The following is a 24,517-nucleotide window of genomic DNA, read 5'->3' on the forward strand; positions in this document are numbered from 1 at the left end:
GCAGCAAATGTGCTGAAGCAATCAATTTTTATTTTTGTTTTTAACTATCATAGTACAAACCTCTTTGTCAGTAGTCTTATAATGAAGTTGAGTCATTCAGGACAAATTACGCAATGGCCTTGTCTGTGAACTCAAGTTTGTGACTGTATTTCAACCAGGCACTCCTGTAGACGGAGAGGCAAAAAGATGAAGTTCTGTATCTTTGTATAAAAAAGTCTCTCAATTCTGTTTCTATTAACGTTACCACTTACAGGATTATTTTAATGTGGAGTAGGAATAACTTTTCCACAATAGTATTATTTTATATATGTGTTATTCTGCTGGAGCTGAAGTTGCACCTCTGTATTAAGAAGGCTTGATCAACAAAAAGTAGTGGTTTGACTTGGAGTATCCAGGTCAGGAAACATTTTCAATAGTAGAGAATGCCTATCTTTTGAAAATGAAATCCTTTAAAGCAGTTCATGTGAGCATTCTGTAACAGAAGGGCTCAGATTAACTAACTGTATTTCGAACTCTTGGCTGATTTTTTTTAAAAAAATCATGTACATGCCATACGTTTAAAATTTAGTACATGTGTTTTCACTTTCCAGCTTCCAGAACAAAATGTGATAGCTCTGTGGAAGAGTTTGTGTTAACTATGTTTGGTACCTGTTCAATTCCAGTTGAACTTGCAATTATTTATGCTGCAGAAGCAGGTTTAAGTTTGCAAGTTCTGGTCTACAACAATAAAGAAACAAACACAACTTAATTATTTTCTTTTTAAAAAATCTGAAAGTGAAGTTTAATTATTTACATTTTGTTCGATAATGCCTAACATTATATATTATAATATGGATTTTAAATTACTTTTCAAATCCAATATTGGTACAGTAGAAACATTCATTATATACAAGAAATAAATAAAAATTGAAAATTAGCAAGTGTTTACCATTTTTATTATACTTAGTATACAAACTATGCAGTTTTGAAAATAAGAGCTTGTTTCATCTGTGGGATCTCTGAAACAGTAAGATGGTAATTTATACCTTTAAAATGTTTTTCATTGGCAGCTAAAGAAGAACGGAAAAAAGAAGAGAACAGTTTGGAAAATGCTCAAAAATGGTAAGGTTTTTGTTAGTGTTTTCTAACAGTTTGTTTTGGTCAAAGATATCATTGAACTTAGGAATTATATTAAATGGCAAAGGGATCTGTATTTCAAAGAAGTAATATGTTTTCTGAAAATCTCTTATGTAATCTTCCAGGAAAAACTTCGTTTGAGTTTTTATCCAACAGTGTACTGTTTGAGGTTTTCATTACTATCAGCATTGAACTGAATGGGGGTTTCACACAGTATATAAATAACTGATTAACTACTTTGTGACGTAAAAATGTATTTCATCATCACTGAACATTTTCAGCACTTAGTATATAGCATTCAATTGCCTAAGAAACCATTGAAATCCTAATGTTTTTATTGCCTGAATATCTGTGCCTCACTTAGGCCAAAGGAGTCAAAGTATGGAAAGTGATTAATTGATTTATAGATGGACAGTAAAAATTCAGTAAGTTAATATTACTAATACTTTGTGTTTACGAAATTAGAGTTTTGTGAGAGTGAAGCATCCATCTTAGCTATGGACCTGCTGTAAATAAACTGGGGTAAACTAATTTTTAACTTGGTATCAATATTTTTTCTTCATGGTCACTAAAGGCAGATCTGTGGTAATCTGGATTTTAGCTGTACTTTTCTCAGCCTGTGGTCACTCCACCTGAGATACCTACGTTAGTTTTCATAGGCAATCAGGAAAAGGGAGATAGCCACTTCCCAAATGCAGTTCAGGTCTTAGGTGAACTGTTCCCATTTGCTTGCAGAAGATGCTTAAATTGGATGAACAACTGGCTGATGTCAGCTGGGGCTTTACCTCCTCGTTTCAAGAGTGTCTGACTGGTTCTACTTAGCTACAAGCCTAAGTTTCTTTGCACAGGGCTCCTTCATACTCTGCTTGCTTTGTAGCCTTTCTAGAGTAGAATAGACTCCTCAGGGTATGGATCTGCACCTAATTTGCAGTTGACTTAGGGAATTAGTTGTCCAACACAGAGTTTGGGTTTTTTAATTGCTAACTAAACATTCAGTATTTTAAATTACTACTTTGGAAAGGCAGAAAGTAGCCCAGGAAGCCAGATTAAGGTGGGTGAAAGCAAAGGAATAGTCCTGGGGGACAGGCTGACAAAGAAAGGAAGAGAGGATGAGAAGTGTCAGAATGAAGGCAGTCTAGAGAGACTGTGCAGGATTTCAGGATCCCACCTCTGCACACTCCTACTGGGATGGTGAATGGTTCTGTTAGGAAGAAGAGAGCATGATGTTCCTGGGGCTTCTGTTACATAAAGCAAACCTGAGAAGAGTTTCTGTTCTTGCTGCTCTTGGCTCAGCTGTCCCAGTCAGAGTGCTATAAACAGCTGAGGAGTGTTTGACCCAAGTGAATGTAATGCAAATTACATTGCCCAGTAGACAATAAATAGTTTTAACCATGTAATTATGACTAAGGTATTTTAGTATTTTTAGAATTTGAAAACCAAAATGTTTTACACAGATACTTAAAGCCGTATTAGATTTATTTATTTACTTATTTATTTAATTTTCTCCTCATACTGTCACCACAGGACCCTTTAACTCTGAATATTATGGCCTTTACACACATATTTCATTGTGAGTCTTTAAATATGGATCATCATTATCTTGAAATATAGTTAAATGTTTCATGCAAAACCTATGTAAGAAATGTAAAAGGTTAAAGGTTATCACATATGAGGATTAAAAAAACTATTGTATTAATTGCTCACCTTGAACAATATGCGATGTTCTTCAGCATGGTCTAGAATCCATTTATATCTTTAAAGTATCAAAGAGAAAAACCCAGAGTATATTGGCTCATGTGGCTAAAATCCAGGCTTCTTTTTGAAGCATCCAGAGTATATATTCCTTTATTTTGGAGGGATAACTTTTTTATTTTTTGATGGGTACTTTCTATTCTTCAAGCCTAGCTAAAGAGCTTTAATTTCAAGCTATGTCAAAAAACCTTGAGCCTAACCTTGGTAGTTCCATATGAAATCATGCAATGTGGACTATGCAAATATAAATTAAGAAAGATGACAAAACTGCATCCGTGGCTCACATTAACATCTGTTGAATAGTTGGAGACTCCTTACAGGTCTTTAAAATTACTTATTTTCAAGATTTACACCTGCTGTGTTTAGATTTAGAACTTACTTGCAAATCTGAAGAAGACTATAACTTCCTCTTGATTCAATAAAATGATTATTTCAAGAAAAATTACTTACTTTTAAATATGTTTTTACCTTCACTTTTAAATTATAGCATTCTTTTTAATAAATATCACCAAATGTTTCAGCATTGTTGCATCTACTTTGCAGGGAAAAGTGATTCAACTTCAACAAAAGCGAACGTACTTTTATTTATATAAGTACCTAGTCATGTGGATTGTTTAATTTTATCTATACAAAATAATGTCATAAAGGTTAAAAATGTACATTGAGTTAAAATGCTCTTGGAAGTATTATCTGTGATATAATAATACTTTGAAAATATCCAGCTGTTTAGCAATTCAGTAAAAGCCCCATTATAAATCTTTTTTCAAGCATTTAAATTTTGGCAGTGTATTTTTGTAAAATTAATTATTTGTTTATTGACACATATGGAAGGAGATTCTTTTCAGTAAAACCTTTGCAAACTGAGTATTGGCACTGTCTGTGGCTTGGTTGTTGCCACTCCCAATTCTCCCTAAATACTAGAAGATTATTTTCAACCAAACCTGGAGATTTTTTCCTGACTTGACATGTGACACTTACATAGTCCTTCAGTAAAGATAAATGGGAGAATAAGATCTTCATGGAGTGTAGCAGAATAAAATGAAATAGATATATTATAGCATTTCCTGTAATGCAAGAAGCTAAGTTTTACCTGTTATAATTGAATGCCTGTGATTTGCCAGCGTGACACATCCCTATGGTGGCTTGTGCAACTGTAAGTTATCCTCTGGAAAAGAGGTGGGTGTTGGAAGGTTAGTTATACTTAACATGGATTGCTGTGTAATTTCCAAGGCTAAGGGGAAGTTATGGTAATTACCAGCCTTGACTACTAAATCAGAGAAACTGTTTCCCCAGTGGGCTTACACGTTGACTGTTTTTTTTCTTCCCCCTCCCTTGCAGCTTTGAAGAAACAGTGGGATACTTTGGGATAAAGCCAAAGCCTGGCGAGAAGGAGATCACACCAAACTACGTTTTCACGGTGTGGTACGAATTCTGCAGTGACTTCAAGACCATTTGGAAACGAGAAAGCAAAAGCATTTCCAAGGAACGGTAAGGTTCTAATAAAGTCATTAATACCATTTTAGATGTCTGGGAAACTGCTGCTTCTCAAACCCAACAAATTATACTCCTATATTTCACAGGCGTCATTGTTTTCTTTCAGATCTAATGGACATCAAGGAAAGATTATTCCCTCAGGGTGCGTAGGAAAATTCACCAAAGGCATGCTGTCCCCACAAAAAGATAAACACATATAATCTGATAAATTACACTTTTGTAACCCCTTCCAATTACTAGCTAGTAAAATGAAAGGGGAGCTGTGCTAATTTATAACAGATTGCTTCTCTGTGCATTTTCATGTTGAACTAGCCTAAATGAGGCGATATTGCTGTCGCAGACAGTACAGACAAATAAAAGTGAATGCTTTTCCAGTTAATATACTGCACTTGCATCAAAGAGAAGCCCCAGAGATTCAGGCCACACTTAGCATAGTGTCGAAGCCCCACACTGAATTTACAGCACTACTTTCTGACTTTTGGTGTCCTGCTGAGGACATCAAACTACTTGCCGCTAGATCTCACAACAGTCTCCTGATTTTATTAGTTAGAGTAAAAGAACCCAAAAACCTAAAACCTTCAATTATTTTCTTAATTTTCTTACAGAAGCTTAAAATCTTTTACATAAAAAAGCCATTCTACTACAAACTCACCATGCTCTTTTCTTGATTTTCTTAAAGAAGCTTAAAATCTTTTACACAAAAAAGCAATTTTATTACAAGTTCATCATGCTCAGCATATCACAATTCATTTGTAAAGACCTAGAGTGGTAATGTAGTCGTGCTTTGGAAGAAAAAGGAGCAATTACTTTCAGTGTGAAATTTAAATTCGGGTGCTTATTCCAAATTGACAGAGATTTAGATTAAAATGTCCTTAAAAGTACCAGCAAAAGTAGTACACTCATTTAAATTTGCATTTTCCATTTTGCTCCAAATCACTGGGGCCTTTAAGTTCATGTAAAGTAGACTTTTTGAAGGACTAGATTAGATGTAGAAGTTAGGAATTCTCAATTGTCAACCTTATAAACATTGTTTTACAGATCATATGGTTTTAAAACACATGAAAGTTGTAGCTTTTTGTATCATTTATTGATTGATTTTGGAAGCTGACAACTGCAAACATTTGCAAAGAATCTTTTGTTTCCTTGTGTCTAGATCAATACACAAATTTGGTTTACATGTTAAAAACTGTGTAAAATAAACAGTCCCCAGCACATAGCTATGGTCATGATAAAGATCATCTCAGGGATATATTTTCTGCTGAATCATGACTTATTTTTATTCCAAAAGCAGTTAGGAGGAATAGAAATTAACTACCCAAGGAAAAAAAAATCCAGACTATACATCCTTTCCTTTTTTTGTAACTAGCACCTCACTAATCCCTTCAAATAAATTGATTTGAAATGCCTTGTGTTTTAACAGTACATAATTTCCTTACTTTCTTGAAATAATCAAGAAATCATTGTAAGTAGACTGCTAAATTTTGTGCCTTCATACTTGGGTGTGAAGGTGAGAATTTCTTGTGGTTTAATTGTTAAATCAATCAAATCTACAAATAAAAACACAGAACAAATAAATCATCGGTTCCTCTGATGGATGCCTTTATTCACGTTCAATGTAAAGCAATACCAGTAGAATGTAGAGCACCAGTTACTGTAATACTTCAAAGTGCTTACACTTTCTGGATCATATAGACTGTTTTTCAGAGCTCACTTCAAATTATTTTTACAAAGCTTTGTTAGTCTCAAAAGGACAAATCATTGTCCTTTACATTCAAAATCTGGGTGATTCATCAAGACAATGAGCTGTTAAAATGAGGAGCCTTGTGTAATTAGTAAATTAGAATGACAGAAGAGCTGTTTTCATCATCCTAAATTGTTTTGTATTGTGCCACTGAAAAGAAGAACATCATGAAATCAATAGATTAGAATGGTGGAAAAGTTTTTCTCATCACCTGGCAAATGTCTTGTAAAGTCATGACCATTTAAGGGTCCCGGATAACAAAGTATGAAACTAAGAGTTGATGAACTGCTGTCCAAAAAAGTTTGAAAGCAAGCTAAGAGTCATTGTGCACATTGGTAACTAAAAACCTTAGAATGACAGGAATGGACAGCTGTCTTCCTTAACTGGCTAATTAATTGGATGCACTATTTGTTGTGCATTTTTAAAGATTGCAATTTAATTTAAAAAAAAGAAAACAGAACTTTTTATTGTGAACCCTTATTTTGTTTTGAAGGAAATTTTAAAGAGGAAGAAACATCAATGTAAGTCAGTAATTTCAAACTTAGGTTCTGAAACTGAAGCATTGATATCATTATGTGAATATGTTTCCAACTGGATTGCCTTTCAAATTTCAGGAACTGAAGAAACCCGATGTAAAATGTGTATGAGTTAGCTTGTCACATTTATTTATTTGTTTGTTTGTTTGTTTGTTTCTGTACATTTATATAGGAATGTTAATAGTGGATTGTAGTTTGTCTTTCAAGAAATATGACACATAAAATTAAAATTTTAATTATACAGAATTATCATTCAAAGAAATCATTAAAAATGGATTAGGTTAAACTTAATAGTAGTAAAAATAGGTCAAAAGATCAATGATACAAAAATAAAAATTTTTATACTCCAAACTACCTACATTGTGTTGTATAACAGAAAACTTTAAAATCTCCGAATTTCAGGAAAAAAAGAGTGTTGTCTTTAACTAAATGACAGTCTCAGCTGCAAAGAGTGTTTTGTCTGAAGCTACTTGGCTCCCAAATGTAACACAACTGTAGAAATCTAATGAGATTTCTATGAGACTTTTTCTTAAAGTAAAGAAAACACTTCAACTGAGCTGCCCTGCATTTAACCTACCATGAAAATAAATTAGCTGCCTGCAAAATATAGTTGAGTCATTGTCTCTTGCCTGGACAAAATTTGCACACCATTTAGGAATGCAAGACACAGTTACAGATAGATAACAAACTGTGATATGAGATATGATATGATATGATACAGTATTATATGATGCATAAATGACTATAGGGATAAAATGAAAACAATTTTCCAAACCATATGCTTGATAGGAATATGATGATATTTTACTTTCCCTTCAATACCAAAATTTAAGTACAATGAAATAAAATTTGCTTTGACAATCACATCTTCATCTGTTACGAACAGCTTAGTGTAAATGTACCAAATGTTGGAAACTGTTTTTATTGTGCTGTTTTGCATCAAAATACAGTTTTGTTGTTGACAGCTTTATAATTTACAATTTGTATGCATTCAGGTACATCAACTGCTTTTATGCTTTTTTCTGTTTATGAAATTTTAAGATGATAACTGAATTGAAGAATAAAAGAAAGGTTGGAGTTTTTGGCAATAAAGCACTTACAGCATGGTAGATTGCATATATTTCCACTGTCACTTCCTTTTCTTAAACTACTAATTTTGTTTGCAGTGGGCACGTCTATGAATTCAGAACCAAAACAAATACGTATTTTTAAAAATTTAAATCCATTGTACATATATATATATATGAATGCCCATCCATAAATCTATTAGAGCATTCAAGATGTGTTAAATTACATTTTAAGAGAACATCCTAGACAAGTTTGAAAAAGGGAAGAAGTACAAATACAGAAGAAATACTAGTAGTTTGCAGTGAGTTTCATCACAAACTGTGATAATGTTTTGCAAAAGAATTGTGACAAAGATTTTAATAATGTGTTTATGCCTGTTGTCCTTTAAGGATTGAATAGGAAAGAAATTACTGGTCTTAATTTAACTCACATCTGACACTTGCAAAGATAAGATCGCTACAATGGTTACTGTACTGGATGAAGTAATCTCTTTCAGATTGAATATGCATACAAATAGGTCAGAAATCAGAAACAGAACCAAAATTTGTCTCAATAGCTGGAGAAGACCATGATCATTATTTAAGGAACAGACTTATATATTTCTTCTTGAAAATAGAAACACTTTGTCACAAGAAGTCACAGATGGCAAAAGCTTGCATTCCTTCCAAATGGTGACAATACAAAATTATATTAGAAAAATCTATGAGGGATTTACACATGAAGAGTTTCCAGCTGCAAAACCATTCTGGGGATTATCACTGTAGGCTTTTGCTGTCTTTATATACTCGTAAGTATCTGCCAGTGGCCATCTCAGATGTACTGAAGTGTATTTTTGTTCTGTAGCCCTTTTCTTCCTATCGGTTTTTCTTATGTACCAGCTTTCCTAAAATCATAAAAATCAATTTTTATTCCTTGTGACTACATGGATAAAATTTCTCACTCACTTTATATAGATAAACCACTGTCAGTAGATCCAGGAAAAAACCAAACATATCAAACATACTGGCACTTTGAGGTTTGATGACAAAATCCACTGGCATCATACATTTTACTGTATTTGTACTGATTTAGTTAGTGAACATTTATTCTAAATGCAATTTCATTTAAAGATTTGATCAGTAATGACCAAGTTCTTTCCAGAAGATACAGGCCTGAAGGCTTGATAGGCAATTGTATTGTACAACATGGTAGTAGAAGTGGCAATGTTCAAACTTCATAGTATGGTATAAGACTCCTAATTTTAAAGCTAGCCAAGTACTCTGTGAAATCATCTGCCAGGCCAGGTAATACACAGACATCTGTCTTCTAAAATTTTGAGGCTGAAACCTAACCTCTTATATTCCATGGGCTAACTGTTTTCAGGAGATGGTGCTGTGACTTGAGGTTTAGTTGATGAGCTGAATACAGAAATAGGACTGAGAGTAGAAAGGCATTTAACACATGAAAGGAATTTGAGCTCTGGGGATTCTTCTTAGTCCTAAGGGAAGTAAGTCACTGTTCAGCTGTGTTAAGGATCTGGACTGGGTATGCAGCTTGGCTCTAGATTGAACAGTTGATGTTGACTGTAGCTACCTTCACTTGTTCATCTCCACCCATATCTGAAATTTTGTTTGCACAACATTTTCTTATGCCAAAACAGTTTTACGGGAGAAGTTTAAACTTGTAGTCATGGGAAGTTCAGGTGGCACAGAACTGTCATTCCAAGCTATTTCATAACCCACAGCTATCCATATAACCTGCCAGCTGCGTGAAAGGAACTGTAGAAGCAAAAAGAATGGATTTTCCAGAATATTGAGAAGCTGAGAGAGAACCAGATAATTTGGTCTCTGTTGTCACACAACAGCAGAGCCAGAACATGAATAGCAATTGGTTCATTTACAATGAATTCTGGTTTTCCTAACAGGGGAATTTCAGAGGGTAGAATGTGCCACTTCACGCCACCATCTGTCTGACCTGAGTGGAAAGCAGAGGTGAAAATGATAATCAGTTTATCTGGTTGGTCCCTGGCTTGTAAGGAAAACAACTTATTTTCCTGAGCTTACAAAGGAAACTCTTTTATAATAAATACAGCTTATGTTTAGATTAAGTTTCTGCATCCCTAGGTCCAAAAGAAAAGTAATTTTGAATAAAAATAATATCTTTATTTTTCACTAATAACTTATAATTTAAGAGGCCTGGCTTTTATCCAGTTTACAGGGGAAGACACCGCCTGCCACATAGAGGCAGGAAAAAACCAATTACATTCCCATTAATTATAGTAAGGATACATGTGCAGTAGTGGAGTCATGGTTCTCATATTTAAAAATACATAGTTTTGATAATTTAATTCAATATTTTTTCCGTATTGTGTGATAATGTGCAGTACTGCTCAGATTGACGCCACATCCTCTTTATTCATTAATGTGTATTGACTTCTTTTGATCACAGTTGAAGGAGAATAACTTTTCTTTCAAACACATCCATGTTGCGGCTCATCAGATTTGAAAGCTTAACTGACCTGCATTCCATAATGTTTTTGCCTCATGCTTGCTTGCTAGGTTAGCCTATCAGTCAGGTTGGAAGGAACCACAGTGGGTCACCTGCTCAAGCAGGGTCATCCTGGAGGACATGGCATGGGATTGCATCCATATGGTTCTTGAATATTTCCAGTGAGGGAGACTCCACAACTTTTCTGGACAATCTGTTCCAGTGTGCAGTTACCTTTGTCTTTTGTGTTGTGATTCAGCTACTCTACCATCCTTTCTGGTCTGTTTGTCCTCTCAAGTGCTCTCTGTCCAGAACTGTCCTTGTCACTGTGAGCTGTAAATTGTGGCCCTCCATCTCAGTGCTTGATTCTGTTTCAGCATCCTCACAGTAAAAACCTAATCTAAATTTACCTTTTATTTTAAAACCATTGCCCCTTTTCCTTTTGCCACAGGCCCTGTTTAAAGTTTGTCCCCATCGTTCTTAAAAGCCCCCTTTAAGTATTGGAAGGTTTTCCTGAAGCCATCTGTACCCCAGTCTGAACAAGCCCAGCTCTCTCGGTCTTTCCTCACGGAAGAGATTTTTCAGCCCTCTGGTCATTTTTGTGGCACTCCTCGAGATCTGCCCCAACAGGTTCATGTCTTTCCTCTGCTAAGGAGTCCAGAGCTGGACGTGGGTAAAGAACAGTTGTGAGTGTTTGTAAGTTTCATTGGAAGGCTGTCACAGCTTTTAATGGATGATATGTGTTCATATTTAGGATTTTTTTAATGAAAACAATTTAAAAAATTAAACTTCTGCTGTTAGCCACTTCTGTGATTTTTGAATTGGATAGTTTTCATATGATTTCATTTTTCTTATTTCAAGTATAGTGCTTCCAAACACAATAGCCAGTACTAGTAGCTTATCTATGTTTAACAAGGAAGTATTTTTGTTTATAAGGCACCTTTAGAGTATTGATTCACTGATGTAATTACTAGGCTAAAAACTTCCCTGAAGTTTAGCCATATGATTTTTAAAAAATCCAAAAAATTACATTCCTTTTAAATTATGTAGTACAGTTCTGATAGTGCCTCCTCATCAGTCTTATGTTAGTGATGACTTTTTTCCCTAGGAGGTCAAAGTGTAATACATAATTAGTCTGTCATTTTTATGAGCCAGATACTACATGGTTCAAATCCTGTTAGTGAGTTTTTTTATTTTGTATTCCAGACTATTCATTCTGTTTTTAAAAATCCAGGTTTCCTAGAAATAGTGCAAATATACCATAAAATACACAGAGATAGGCCTAAATCAGTGACAGGCATAATTTTCTTTTTAAGTCTAAAAGTTTGTAATCCCTGTAATTCTCCCTTTGGATGAAAGTGTGGACTCCAGACATTTTAAAACTATTTGAAAACGCTTCTAGGACCAGCAAGAATGTGATCAAATAGAAAATGTGCTCAAAATAGGGAAGAGTTTAGAAGCTGATCACTTGGTGTGATTCTGCTGAACGTGAAGACTGTCTTGAAATACATCATCATCTCTGCATAAGCGTTGTAGCTGTGAGGAATAGCATGCTGTCCAGTGGGTGCAGTCATCCAGCATTAAGAAGTAAACTGTGCAGATTAACAAAAATAAAAAGATGGAATGGTGTGTTGTCACATAGTTGTTTACATGTAGAAACAGGGAACACTAAGTTCTAAAAATATACCAGCTGTATTTAAAAAATATACAGAATTTCGTATGTGCATATTTGAGGTTGTAGTTACAGCTTGTTTAGTTGTAGCTAAACAGTGTTGAAAATAAGTTTGGTTGAAAGTAGTGTAACTGTTTCCTCCTCTTCTTAAGCACTGGAAAGCGAGACAACACCAGGAACTATCCAGTAGAGGCTAAAATACCTAGAGAAGAAATTTTTGTTTCCAACACTGATAACATTTCCAACACTGATAAAGACAGTAATGAACTTATGAATGTGTTCTGTATTTTAAAAGGCATCTAGCTTGCTGCTAGTATTACAGCAAAGAAGTACACATTAGTAATTGCAGCTATGATCCACTTTCCTTTTTGCTTTTCTTCCAAAATTCCTCAAAAATTGAGTGTGTCGAAAGTGGTTTGAACTGGACATGGTATTTTAAATACTTTTTGACTGGCCATAGCAATTATTTCTGCCAGTGGAAAAAGTTGAATAGGAGAAGAAAGTAGAACTTTTCAGTTCAAGAATGCCAAGAAATGTGTTGCTTCTAGTAAACGACTGACTTGGTGTATATTATTGAAAATTGCTTTTCTGAGTTCCCTTGCTTGTAAAAATTCACTCCCAACCTCTTTGCTTTAGCATTTTGCATATAGAATTATAAAGTAGGTGTATGTACCATCAGTATTATAGAGGCACTTAGCACTGGGCAGATCCTCTGTTAGGAGTGCCAAGAATTTTCTTTCCTTTTCATCACTGTTTAGCACATAATTTCCCATGCACTTTCCAGCCCATACAAGGAGAATCAAGTCCCTTTAATTCTCCGTTTCTCCTTTTCCTCCTGATGAAACTCCTCATTGGGCTCTTGTTAAATCCCCACAGAAAGAAGGGTTCTGTATGCAAGACCCTGAGAGCAAAAGGCAAGAAGCAGAGGAATCAGATTTGTGTTCTTCTTTCCCCTCGTCTCTACAGTACTTTTGGCAGACTAGTCTGTAGCTGTACACAAGACAGCTTAAACTACCCTGAGACAAGAACCTCTCGTACCTTCTATTGCCACATCAGTGAGGCTGGTCAGTCAATGCCATCTAAAGCAACACGGAAAACATTAGGGAAAAAGTGGCAGATGCTTTCCTTTCAAGGTTTTCAGAGAAAATATAATGTGTAGCCTGGCAAATGGCCTGCTAAAATAGCATATTCGATGTGTACAACAGATTAGGCCAGCTAGCTCTTGTTTTTTTTCAGAGGAGGATCTTTTTGCCTTGATACCACAGCTTTTTTGGTGGGAAAGATACTCCATAAAATCCAGATCCTGCAGGAACAGAGAAATAATTTTCCTGATGACATTTTCAGTGAGCAATACAGACAGGCTGTCCTTTTGCTTTTGATTTTCTCCATTTGAAAATGTACTTTGATCTACTTTTGGTACTTTATTAAGTGCCTTTGAATAGAAATAGTAGCTTTTGGGTTAATGTGCCTAAAAAAAGTTACTGGTGGGGCTTCTCACAAATTATATACCAAGCAGAGCCAGAACACCCTTCATTTCATCAAATCTAATGACATCTTTTCTGTGTTTCAGAATTAAAGTCGCTCAGCAATCAGTGAGCAAGTTAACTGCAGAGAAGAAAGTTGAAACGAAGAAAATCAATCCTACAGCTAGCCTGGTATGATCTGGTTTCAATATAACATTTGAAGGGGTTTTGTGACACCATTCTTGTCATTCAGAATACTGGCTGGTTTCTACTGTTGTTGTAGAGTGTAGTATTCTTAGTTTAAATGCAGCAGAGTGATTTTCTTCCAAGGAGAAATGTTAAAGCTTATGCCCTATGGTAGTCCAACAGTTATGTTTAAAATTTAGTTCAGTTGTGCCTAAGCATGGTTCTGCTATTTTAGATAACAAAAAGAGCTGCTTTTGTGGTTTCTTCTTCCCTTGTACTGTAGTCTCTTGTATTTTCTTCCGTGCTTCAAAGTGCATTGAAGCACACTGCATATATTTGTCCAATGGCTGGAGTGTCTGTTTTTTTCAAAACCTTAAAAATCTTGTTTCTCTGTTGAATAGTGATAGAAGGGATTAAATCCCCATTTTATTCCTTGCTGTACACAAGTGTTTTTGATACAACACAGTAAGACGTCTAATAAATTGCGGTGTATATAAATCCTTTTTTTGTCTGTGTGCAAGGCACATAGGGTAGACCAGAATTTCTCAAACTCTACAAGGCAAGAGACTAAGGGAGGAAATGTACACGAGGAATCAGTCTATTATTTCCATTCCCAGCAGAGCATATCAGTTGCAGATCAGGCAGCAGAGATACGAATGACTACACTCATCGGGGAAGAGGTCATTAAGCAAGATCATCTAGATAATGCTAAATTAGAGCCTTTATGTCAGGAGAAACCATTCCAGACACAAGAAGGTATTAGAATCACATGAATTTGAAATGTATCTGGTTTTCTCTAGCTGCACTGGTCTTCACAGATGTGTGTTTTTAAAGGTACACAGTATTTGACAAGTATGTAGCTAAAGCAAGTTCAGCTTTTCCACAGTAAGTAATGAACTGGTTTTACACCTTCTTTGAGTGCTCCAAGCATTTTTTAATTAAAGAAAACAGTAACTGACTTGTTTCTCCGTATTCTAGACCAAATGTTCATGGCAACTTGAGAGGAGATGGAAAATTACAGACAAGAATTATAATAAAACTCTTCTTTTTTTTCTTTAACAGAAGGAAAGACTACGTCAGAAGGAAGCCAGTGTGACTGCCAACTGAAAGAAGAATAAAACAATGGAGTGATTTCATACCTTGCATGATGCTTTACTACACCCATGGCCCAAGAAGCACCTTATGTTAGATACTGAATTCTGCTTTGCTGATCTATCCCAGGGCAATCCATTAAAGACTTTTGAGTTCCTTCAGAGGGGTTTGTATGTATGGTCAATGGAGGGAATTCTAAGAAGGCTTTTACATGGGAAGTCAAAATTATTTTCTGTAACTCTTCCTTACATTGCTTAAAATGCATCTTGTTGTTAATGGTTAATTAAAATATTCTGTGCATAATGTATTAATATGGAAGAGCTAAAATGAGCATTTTGGATGCTGAGTTAAGTTATGACTAACAACCTGTAGGTTATTTACAGGGCTTTATGTAGATGAAAGCAAATATGCCATTCAGTTCACAAAGGTCTATTGCATCATGCTTTTTGTTACTTCAGCAGTAACTGAGGTAAAATTGACTGATTCTAAACAATTTTACAGTATCTAAGTATTGGATACATCTTTCTAAAACTGATTAAATGTAATTATAGATTCATGCTGTATTTTACTATAAATATTTTTATAGAAACTTCAGCTTATGCCATTCATTGAAATGGGAACAATATTTTGCACATAAAAAGAAATACTCAAATTCTTTAGTTTTATGATTGATGGCATAACTGATCTATTATTTTTATGGTTTTAATCTAATATTTCCTAAATTTTGAGCTTCAAAAGAAAAAATGATAAAATGTATATTTTTATTTCAGTATATATTGCAAATATCAATTCCATAAAGTGATGAGCTAATAGGTCATTATTCATTAAGATACAATAATATCTCTCCATGAAGTTACGCATTTGCCATTAAATATTTAACTTTTAATTCCATTGAAAGCTTGCTTCTAAACAGCAAATATCTCACTCTAAAATACATTATGCAGCCTGCTCTTGTCCCCCTATATTTGTATGAAGAATGTGTCCAGCATACCTATATATTTATATACATATATACTTATATATATATACATAATATAATAAGTAAAACTTGAGAAAGAAATAGCAGGGTCTTACTGTCCTCCTGTAACATTATAACCATTGCCATAAAGTAGCAGAGCCTGAAAATAACCCTGCTGAATATCTACCATTACTTGAAGATTTTTACTGCATTTTAAGGATTTGGATTCTCAGGAGGAGAAATCTTGAAGCAAAAGTTAATTTAAGGTAAAACAGAGAAGTGATTCTGCTTGCTGTCCACAAGAGAGAAACTGACTTTATGATAATGGTGTATGAAGTTGGTTACAAAGAGAAATTAGGTGAAGCAAAAAGGTGCAAAAAGCTATTAGGGGAAAACCGTTAGGCCTTTTCTTTGAAACAGGAAGGAATATACATGAGACAGACATCAGTTGTCGTACAGCAAATTTGATAGAGAGACTGAGATGAAACCTAGGCAAAGTAATCCCTAGCAGTGTACATTTATATTAAGGAAAATAGCAGTTGTGGAGACCTATTCATAAATTAACTTGAGATTTCACTGCAGGTTTCTTAAATTAGTATCTCTCTCATTCCTGGATAAATAAAAACAAAGGACTCAAGATTCTCTTGTAGGTTTGGGAGTTCCTACCTGCTTCAGGTACACTCAAGATGTGTAAGAATCTTATGATTCTTATGAAAGCAGTCAATATTGTGCCAGCAAAAATAATTTGATTTGTAGTTTGACTAGTCCCATTGCAGAGAAAAAAAATTCCAAAGATTTAAGTAGTCTGTCTTCCACTAACTAGGTGAAGTACATTTCTTTCAAATACTATTAGTGATAAACAAGAGGAGCAATAATGCCTTTAAAAGCCAAAGAACAATAGCAAGCAAGGCAATTCTGATGAGTGTTTAAGCAAACAGTGTTTATTTTTGATATAGTTTTCTATCTATCATGAAGATAGTGTATATTGCCATTTGACTTGACTGAGGATTTTTCAATGTAGTGTTTTACTTGAAGTATCATTCAACAAGAGCAGCACTGTTTGTGAAAAAGGATGGTCTTGAAAATTCCTATTACAAGTATATTGTGGAAAAAAGGTTTTAACTTATTGAAATATCCTGTTTCAAAATTTCTAAATGTGAATTTTCATTTTTCAGTTCAAATTGACTTCATTTTAAAATGTTGAAAAATGTATATAAAAAGGGATTAAAATTAAAATTATTCATTTAAAGCATTCCTTGATCAGATTTATAATTCTTTTTTCAGATTATCAATTTGCGTAGGTTTTGTGAATTAAGGCTATTTTTTAGAAGATTCAAAACTTATATAGCACAGGACCTTGTTTCTTCGTAATTTTCAATTTTATTGATTTTCCTCTCGTCAGAGTTTCTGATTCCAGCTTCACCCATGACTTAAATCCTTTACTGCTAGTTAAACTATTTTTAAATCAATAGAAGAATACACCTAGACTGTTTGACTCATTCTCTTAAGACTTTAAGACTCCTGGATGGAATTCATCAGCTAAATATCACACTTACCCCCCTTAGTGATACCCACAAGGGTCTTCAGACAGTGATTGAAGCCACAATGGTATATCTGCTGGCTTTAACTAAAATTTTGTATTGGAGAGGAGATATTTACAGATATATATACATAACCTGTTTATTTATGAAATCTGTAGATGCTCCAGGCATAACAAATATGCTTCAACCAGCGTTCATCTTGGGGTCACCAAGTGTCACCAAACGTTATGTTTTAAGCTTTAAGCTTTAGTTTGATGCCTCACTTTACCTTGAGCTTCCTAGTTTGGGGAGAATAAAAGGAGAGAAGGAGAAAAGAAAGAAACTATAAAGATGGAATAGAACAGAAGTCTCTGGTACATGCCTAAATTGCTGTCAAGGAAGTAAAAGTGAAGAGTGGACTCAAGCCAAGCAGCAATAGCTAGACAGGTACAATCTTCTGGTCTATGTAACTTAAAATACCTCAACACTTCACAGAAGTCTCTTCTGTGACCATGAAGTAGATGTAGCTTAAGAGGGGGAATTTTGTTTTGTTTTCATTTCTTCTGTTACTGCCAAGCTTCTCAAAGACTGCAAAGCAAAGCACTATTAAAACCCATGTTACTCATTAGGTGCTTATTACCCACAAAAATAATTTACAGTACTGATTTATAAATCGAATTATTAGGAAGAATTCTGTCTAGGTGAGTAGATAATAATCTGCTAAGTGCCCTTTACATTATTTACAACACTACCACTTGCTAGTTTTAAAATGGAAGACCTTTTAGTGTCTTCGAGATCTTACAATAGAAACTATTTTTTCATTATGATTTTACTAAACTTTGAAAACTACCCAGGTGTTTTGCCATGACTAACCCATGCAATTGTTTTGCCTTGTGTTTTATCATAGGGTTGTAAATGTATAGATTGAATTTTAGACTTTTATATTTAACTTAGAATTTTTTGCATTAAAACAGAAACTGTGATCTTCAGTTTTTATATATATAGAAATTTAAAGTAGAATAGGTGGAATATTCAGTAAGCAGAGATAAAAATAACTGAGGATCTTAAACACTTGTAGGAAGGATACATTTTTTGTAAGATTTCAACCTTTCTGAATTGCTGAGGATATCTCCTCCAACCAGATATAAACAGCCAGGTTATCTCTGACCAGTCTGGCTTTTTCTCTGCATGAAACATGAATAAAGTATTTTGTTTTCCATGTGGTGGAGAGGGTTCTTATTACCCTTATTTTCCAGTAAATTGACAGCAGTTCTTTTCTTAGATCTGAATATCTTTCCCAGCTGAACATGGGGCAGTGGAAGACTGTGTAACACTTATTTAGTAATACTATTTCTTCATTGCTTCAATTCACTATCTTAAAAATGGGTGCCTTAATCTTGTGTGAATGTGGAATTTCAGAAACAATGTATAATTTAGAAATATTCATCTCCTCCATCTGTGTTTAGGCACCCATCTGAGCATGCAATTTCAGAAAATCATGTTCACCTAGTTTTTGCCCCTTCTTGGCCTTGTCTCAGTCTTGTTCAATATTGTTGTGGATCTTGCTTTTCTTTTTTTTTTTTCTTTTTTTTTTTTTTTTTTTTCTTCCTTTAACACTTTTGGAATTTATTAATGCCAGTTAGAGAATTTCAGGATTTCCAGTCTGAAGAGTTCTCTTTGGCATTCTTCATTTGAAGGTAAGCCTATGTATTTGCATATAAATATAAAGAAAATTAAAAAAGAAAGTTAACTTGATTATAGTCAATAAGTTACTTCAAAGAGAGAAAAATACCAGGAACTACATGTTTCGTTGCACCAACAAGGAAAAATATAACAAAACAGTATAAAAATCAGATAAAATTAGCAATGAACTATTAGTATTGAGGCTGATAACCACTGGAAGAAGTTAGCAAAGATAGCTGTGGTTTCTCCATTTTCTGATGTTTCCAAATCAGGATGGAACATTTTTCTGAAAGGTCTGTGTAGTCGAATATAGCTTATTTGGCTCAAGTGTAGCCAAGTTGCATCCCCTATCCATTGATTCACCTGTTCCAATAGTTCCTCTAGACAGAAAAACGTAATAATAAGTATGTAAAAGACTTAATAAAGTATTTTTCCTATCAGTAATGGAATATTCTTATCTAAGATGAAAGAGCTCTGTGTTGTGATTTTGAAATTAAAATACTGCACATAGTGTGGTGTAGAACAACATAATGCAGGAAACCACTGTCAAATTATAAATATTTATATTACAAGTTATTAATAATTAACATTTGTTGGAGGCATCTTACAGTATTAACAAGACAGCAGACTTGTTTGCTCTGAAATTCAACACCGTTTTGGAGATTCCCAAGCTAGGTCTGAGAAAACTGGCATTTTGGATTCCACAGTGAGAAATTCCAGAATCATAGAAACCCTAGTTCCTTAGTAGTCAAAGGTTTGAGCATATGCAAGAGACTTTACCTTGGGTACAGTTAGCGTGGTGCCAGATTTAAATAAGTGTCTCTCCTGTTAGTGAATTATTAGATATGACCTGCTGATACCATTACCAAAGATTTCCACTGCTCAGTAAGGTTTAAACCGTAAGAATTTTATCCAACTATTTTAGAGATCTAAAGTTCAGAAGTTGTGCAAGCAAAACTGGTAGAACTCTTCAAAAATACTTGGGTTTGCAAGTTTTTTTCAAAATGCCTGCAAGATCTTTCTCTTGTGGTTTTTTTTAAACAACTTTCTCAATCTAAAAATATTTTTTTAACAACGTTACTAAAATTGATTCTTTTCCACTTGTTGAAAATGTGGTACACCTAAACAATACTATCTTACAAAATTTTGCAAGCTTCAACTGGATTGAAATGATTTTGATATGATACCTCATAGAATTCAAGCTTTTAAATTAGGACCTGTTAGTGAAATTTAGGCACTGTATATAAGATAATATATGTTTGAAGCAGCAATGAAGTAAAAATGCTGAAGAGTGACAGAGTGCTCCACCTTCCTGGGAGGACATTATCAAGTGACATAACCTTTGCCTAGTGTGGAACAGCATTGCATTTCCTGTGATTTCCTTCTACCAGGTGTCATCTCAGACTAAATTAAAGGCTGCACTTTCTTTTTTTTTTATTAGATATTTCTGGTTAATTTCATTTCATACTATTTCACCTCAATTTCACCTTCAACAAGCTAATACTGAGTTAATAAGAAGCCTTTTTATAGAGGCTGATAGTGCTTATGTATGCATGCAGTTTTACTTACGTATGTATTCCTCTGGCCCACACAGTAAAAAATATCCATAGAGAACACCGTGGGGTCATGGGACTGGATAAAATCTTTTAGAATCCTGTTAGGAAAACTGTACTGAACTCTCCCAGTCTGGGACATGATTTCTTTTCTGTGGTAGGATCTGCCTGCAAAAGTTTTGGAGTTCTTTTGGAGGAAGGAGAAGGCTGTTGGCATGGCATCCTTGCTTTAGCCATCAATTTCTAACAGTATGTTTTTCAGGACTTAACACTGCAGAATTCCATGAGCACAGATTGCCCTGGGGGACTCCTGGAAGGGAGGCTGGAAAATAATGTAAATGGTTGATTTTCAAAAGGTAAAGAGATCATATCCGTATTTCCAGATTAAGTTCAAAGCTAGCAGCTAAAAGCTAAAAGCTAGCAAAAATTTTGTAGAGTTGTATGTATCTACTCATTAGGTTCTACAGATTTCAGAAATGCTGCATTCATGTATGTGAACATCATTCTGTGCCTATTACTGATCATATGATTACTTGATATGAGCAGAATCCCTTATATATTCTCTTTTATTTTGCTGTGACCAGTAAAGTATTGACTACAAAAACCACTGAAAGAGCAATCCATCATCAGAGTCCTGACAGACAGCTGTGTTTGAGGTTTCCCACTGTTGTCCTAGCAGGAACATTCATATTTTCCTAGAGATGAGTTTAGCTGCCATGAGATCTGCCCTCTCAGCCTCTCTTAATCATAAACTAGTACTTGTGTCATAGGGCCTGATAAAATTCTGTCGTCACTGATAACTATAGTCTTCACTGCAATTAGAAGTTAACTGGGGCACAAAATAATACTAATAATGTCAGGATGTTTTTGTGATAGACATTAAACTGTAATGTATTTGGTAATCTCAAAGACCTGAAGAGTACTGACAGACTGAGATTCATGTCCTGTATTGGTACCGACACATGGCATCCTCATAGGAGAAGTTCAAGTGACTTTAGAAAAAGGACCTGTAATATCTGTTCACTGGTTGATAATGTTCCTTTAATTTTTTTTAATCTTCCACAAGATGATTTTTCAATCTCTGAATTATGCATTTGAGTACTTTAAATGGTATATTTTCTCTCTGACTTCTCCCAGAGGGACCAAGCTTGTAGTTCAGTACTTCTACTTTCTCATTTGGCGTGCTGTAAATACATTCCATTGTCGTCGAACAAATGATCATCCTGAGCAGCTATCCACAAACAATATGTTATAGAAATTGCAGAAACTGGGTAGCAATCTATGGCTATAGCACTGTTTCCTACAGCTTGCAGCACCAATAGTCAGCAAATTAACATAGATACTGTATAGCACCTGATACTTCTTAGTTGTAGTTTTAGGGATGTATTGCCATTAGCAGCTAATCACTATAAACTGGATAAAAGCCATGTTCTTCTTCTTATAATTCTTCTTTTCTATCAGGGTGATTTTTTGTGCTGTGGGTATCTTCTAGATTTTACATGGGAGGATACCATTTTGTAATTAATCAAAACAGTTCTATTCTAGATTTCTTTTGTATCTGACAGGAAGATGAATAAGTAAAACTGATTTCATTCCACATAAAAACAACACTTTTTTCTCATTCTACTAATTTATTTCTTTTGTGTTACAGTCCAGTGTGTTTTAGAAGGGATGTAAAGACATTAGGAGGTTCAAGTATTACCATTCCTTAAAGATTCCCTGTAAAGTTCAAATTCAGCAAACTGGCATGGAGAACTCCTCTCCTATCACCATTTTTCCTCACCAGGTTATGTAATTCCTCAATCTTCCTCTTTTATTCAAAGTAAAGTCACGTGGTTACCGAATGTCTGGTTGCTAAATGTCTAAGAAAAAGATCACTTATTGGGTGAGAAGAAGTCAATTAACCTCCAAACCAAAATAAAGACCAGTATGGCTTTATCACACACAAGCTGAACCTTTGTAATTCACCTGAGTTGAACACGATGGCATTTCATAGAGTTAAATAATTGATACAGTGTTTTCATGCATTTCTGTTACGTAGCATTTTACACGCAGGAAGCCCATCTCTCCAAGTAGTCAGAGACAGAACTTGTGCATTTAGTTACATAATCGACTTCTGCTTCATGGAAGACCAGATGTGTGATAGGGGAGATGCATCTGAGTGTTTTGGCATTGTGTTTTACACATATTTTCCATTATTTATGCAGGGGCCAAGTAAAAATACTCAGAAACATAGCTAGAATGCAAATGTTGCAATGCCATTGAAACAACAGTATTAAACCTCACTATATCTTCCTTGTGGATTTGCTTTTGAAGAAGTCCATCCTCATGTAACTTCCTATTAAAGTGTTCTTTTGGGTTTGTTTGGACTCTGTTTAATTAAAAGATGATACTGTATCAGACAGTCAAGCTGCCTTGTCTTGGACGAGCTTCTAAGGGGGCCTGAGTGCTACAATAATCAAGTGAAATAATCTGTGTGCATGCTCATCAGGCATGTAGACTGAACAACACACTTTCATCTCCATATAGCTCAGAAAAGGGAGAGACTTGAGAAGGAAATTTAACAGATTTTTAGGTGTCAAGTTCAGAAAAGCTATGTCAAATTAAATGTGCTTGTCATATTGCATCAGTTTTGACACCAGTGATACCTGTTGCAAAGGAAGACTCATGCTCCATGGCAGATGGGACTGGATAAGAACTCTGCACAGAGAGTTGATAAAAGCACTGTTTCTTGTAGGTGCTTTCAGCAAAGCTGTGAATGCCCAGATGATAACTGACTATATGTTCCCCAGAAATAACAGAACCATATATTTTAAGAAATATATATGTATAATGACACTATTTTTGGTGGGGGGTATATCAGCCTCAAGAACAAAAGTGGGCCCTGCCATTGTACTTAGCTGTTGCTCTCTGCACTAAAAGCCTTGCCATATTCAGAACTAACAGGAGGCAAAAATGGAGAAATAATATTATGTGAAAAATCAAGACTTGACCACTGGAAAGTGTTTTTAGTAGGACTGTAGTATGATTTTCAGCTTTCATTTAACTCTTTTTTTTTTTTCCAATAATTTTGAGTTAAATATTTGCGCTGTTGAACATTATTATTGTTGGTACTCTTCCCTCTCTTCTCTCCATATGACTCAAAATCATCAAAAGAGAGGCTTCTTTGGCTGCCTAACTTCTCTTTGAAGATGTAGCAAAATGGTAAATTCTCTTGCAATGCTGTTAATGTTCTATGTGTACCTAGCAAGTTTCACAGACATAACAGCATTTAAGTCTCTGATGTCCATATGGGATTTGCTTTAATAAAATCATAGCTTTGCTTGAATGTTTGCAAATACACTCAGTGATTATATATTTGCTGCCCTTTGAATTTAAATCAACTTTGCATTTATCATTCTACAATCTGTAAAGCAAAAGTAATGGAATATTAATACGGTTTAGATGTTTTTTGGTTTTCAGGAATTAAACTCCTTTGAGTAGTTCTTGATTAAGTATCTTATAAATGTCTTAAAAGAATAAGCTAAATAGATTCAGGTGCTTTTTTCCCCCCTCCACATTGTAATTATGTGTGTGCGTGTGTGTGTGTGTGTGTGTGTGTTTCTACTGTGTATCTGAAAGTATAATTTTCTCAAAACCAAGATGTGCTATGATTGACTTTGTAAAAGTTACTGTAGTGGGATGCAGTATTTATTTTTAAACTAAATCCTTAAGGAGACGTTGACTGTAAATAAAAGACTATATTTTCCTCCTCAGTATTTTTGATAATTTTTTCAATTGTCTTTTTTGTATGGAAAATATATTACTGGGATACTGTAGGTTTCTCTGTTTGAAAAATTCTGTCTAAATAACTTCTCTTATTTACACTGCTTTACTGATACAGTTAATATCCCAGGTTCATTGTGGTCATTAGAAAAGACAGTATTTCTCAGATCTGCAAGGAATTTGAATATCTACCTTACTGATGTCAATTTCTTGAAGGTATTTTGGGCGGGGGGGGTTGCAGCTGTAACAATTTGCACACGTCTGAAGATGTAGATTTCCTTTAGGTCTCATCCCACTTTTGGCTACTTGTCTCATTTCCAGATGTCTAATATTGAAAAGCTTTTCAGTAACTCAGACCATACTGCCCACAAAATCATAACAAAATAGTATCTCAGAGGTTTGTATCATCCATGTCTTCAGACATTAATATTTGTATTCTGTTTTCTAGGGAA

The 24,517-nt window shown here is 34.7% G+C and overlaps 1 protein-coding gene across 6 annotated transcripts in view; it reads left to right on the top strand.

Annotated features, from left to right (window-relative positions):
- The window catches only part of FMN1 (formin 1), a 188,912-nt gene extending 164,857 nt beyond the window's left edge, over nt 1-24,055 (top strand). For all 6 annotated transcript variants that reach the window (XM_017742015.1, XM_017742018.1, XM_017742017.1 and 3 more), the window contains 4 exons: nt 1,050-1,101; nt 4,207-4,356; nt 13,416-13,500; nt 14,557-24,055. In XM_017742015.1, the coding sequence (XP_017597504.1) occupies nt 1,050-1,101; nt 4,207-4,356; nt 13,416-13,500; nt 14,557-14,601 (332 nt within the window). In that variant the 3' untranslated portion in view covers nt 14,602-24,055. The remainder of the gene's footprint in view (nt 1-1,049; nt 1,102-4,206; nt 4,357-13,415; nt 13,501-14,556) is intronic.
- Nucleotides 24,056-24,517: the final 462 nt, after the last annotated feature.

The sequence above is a fragment of the Corvus brachyrhynchos genome, unplaced genomic scaffold (assembly GCF_000691975.1).
Source record: "Corvus brachyrhynchos isolate BGI_N302 unplaced genomic scaffold, ASM69197v1 scaffold115, whole genome shotgun sequence".
In the NCBI taxonomy this organism is placed as follows: domain Eukaryota; kingdom Metazoa; phylum Chordata; class Aves; order Passeriformes; family Corvidae; genus Corvus; species Corvus brachyrhynchos.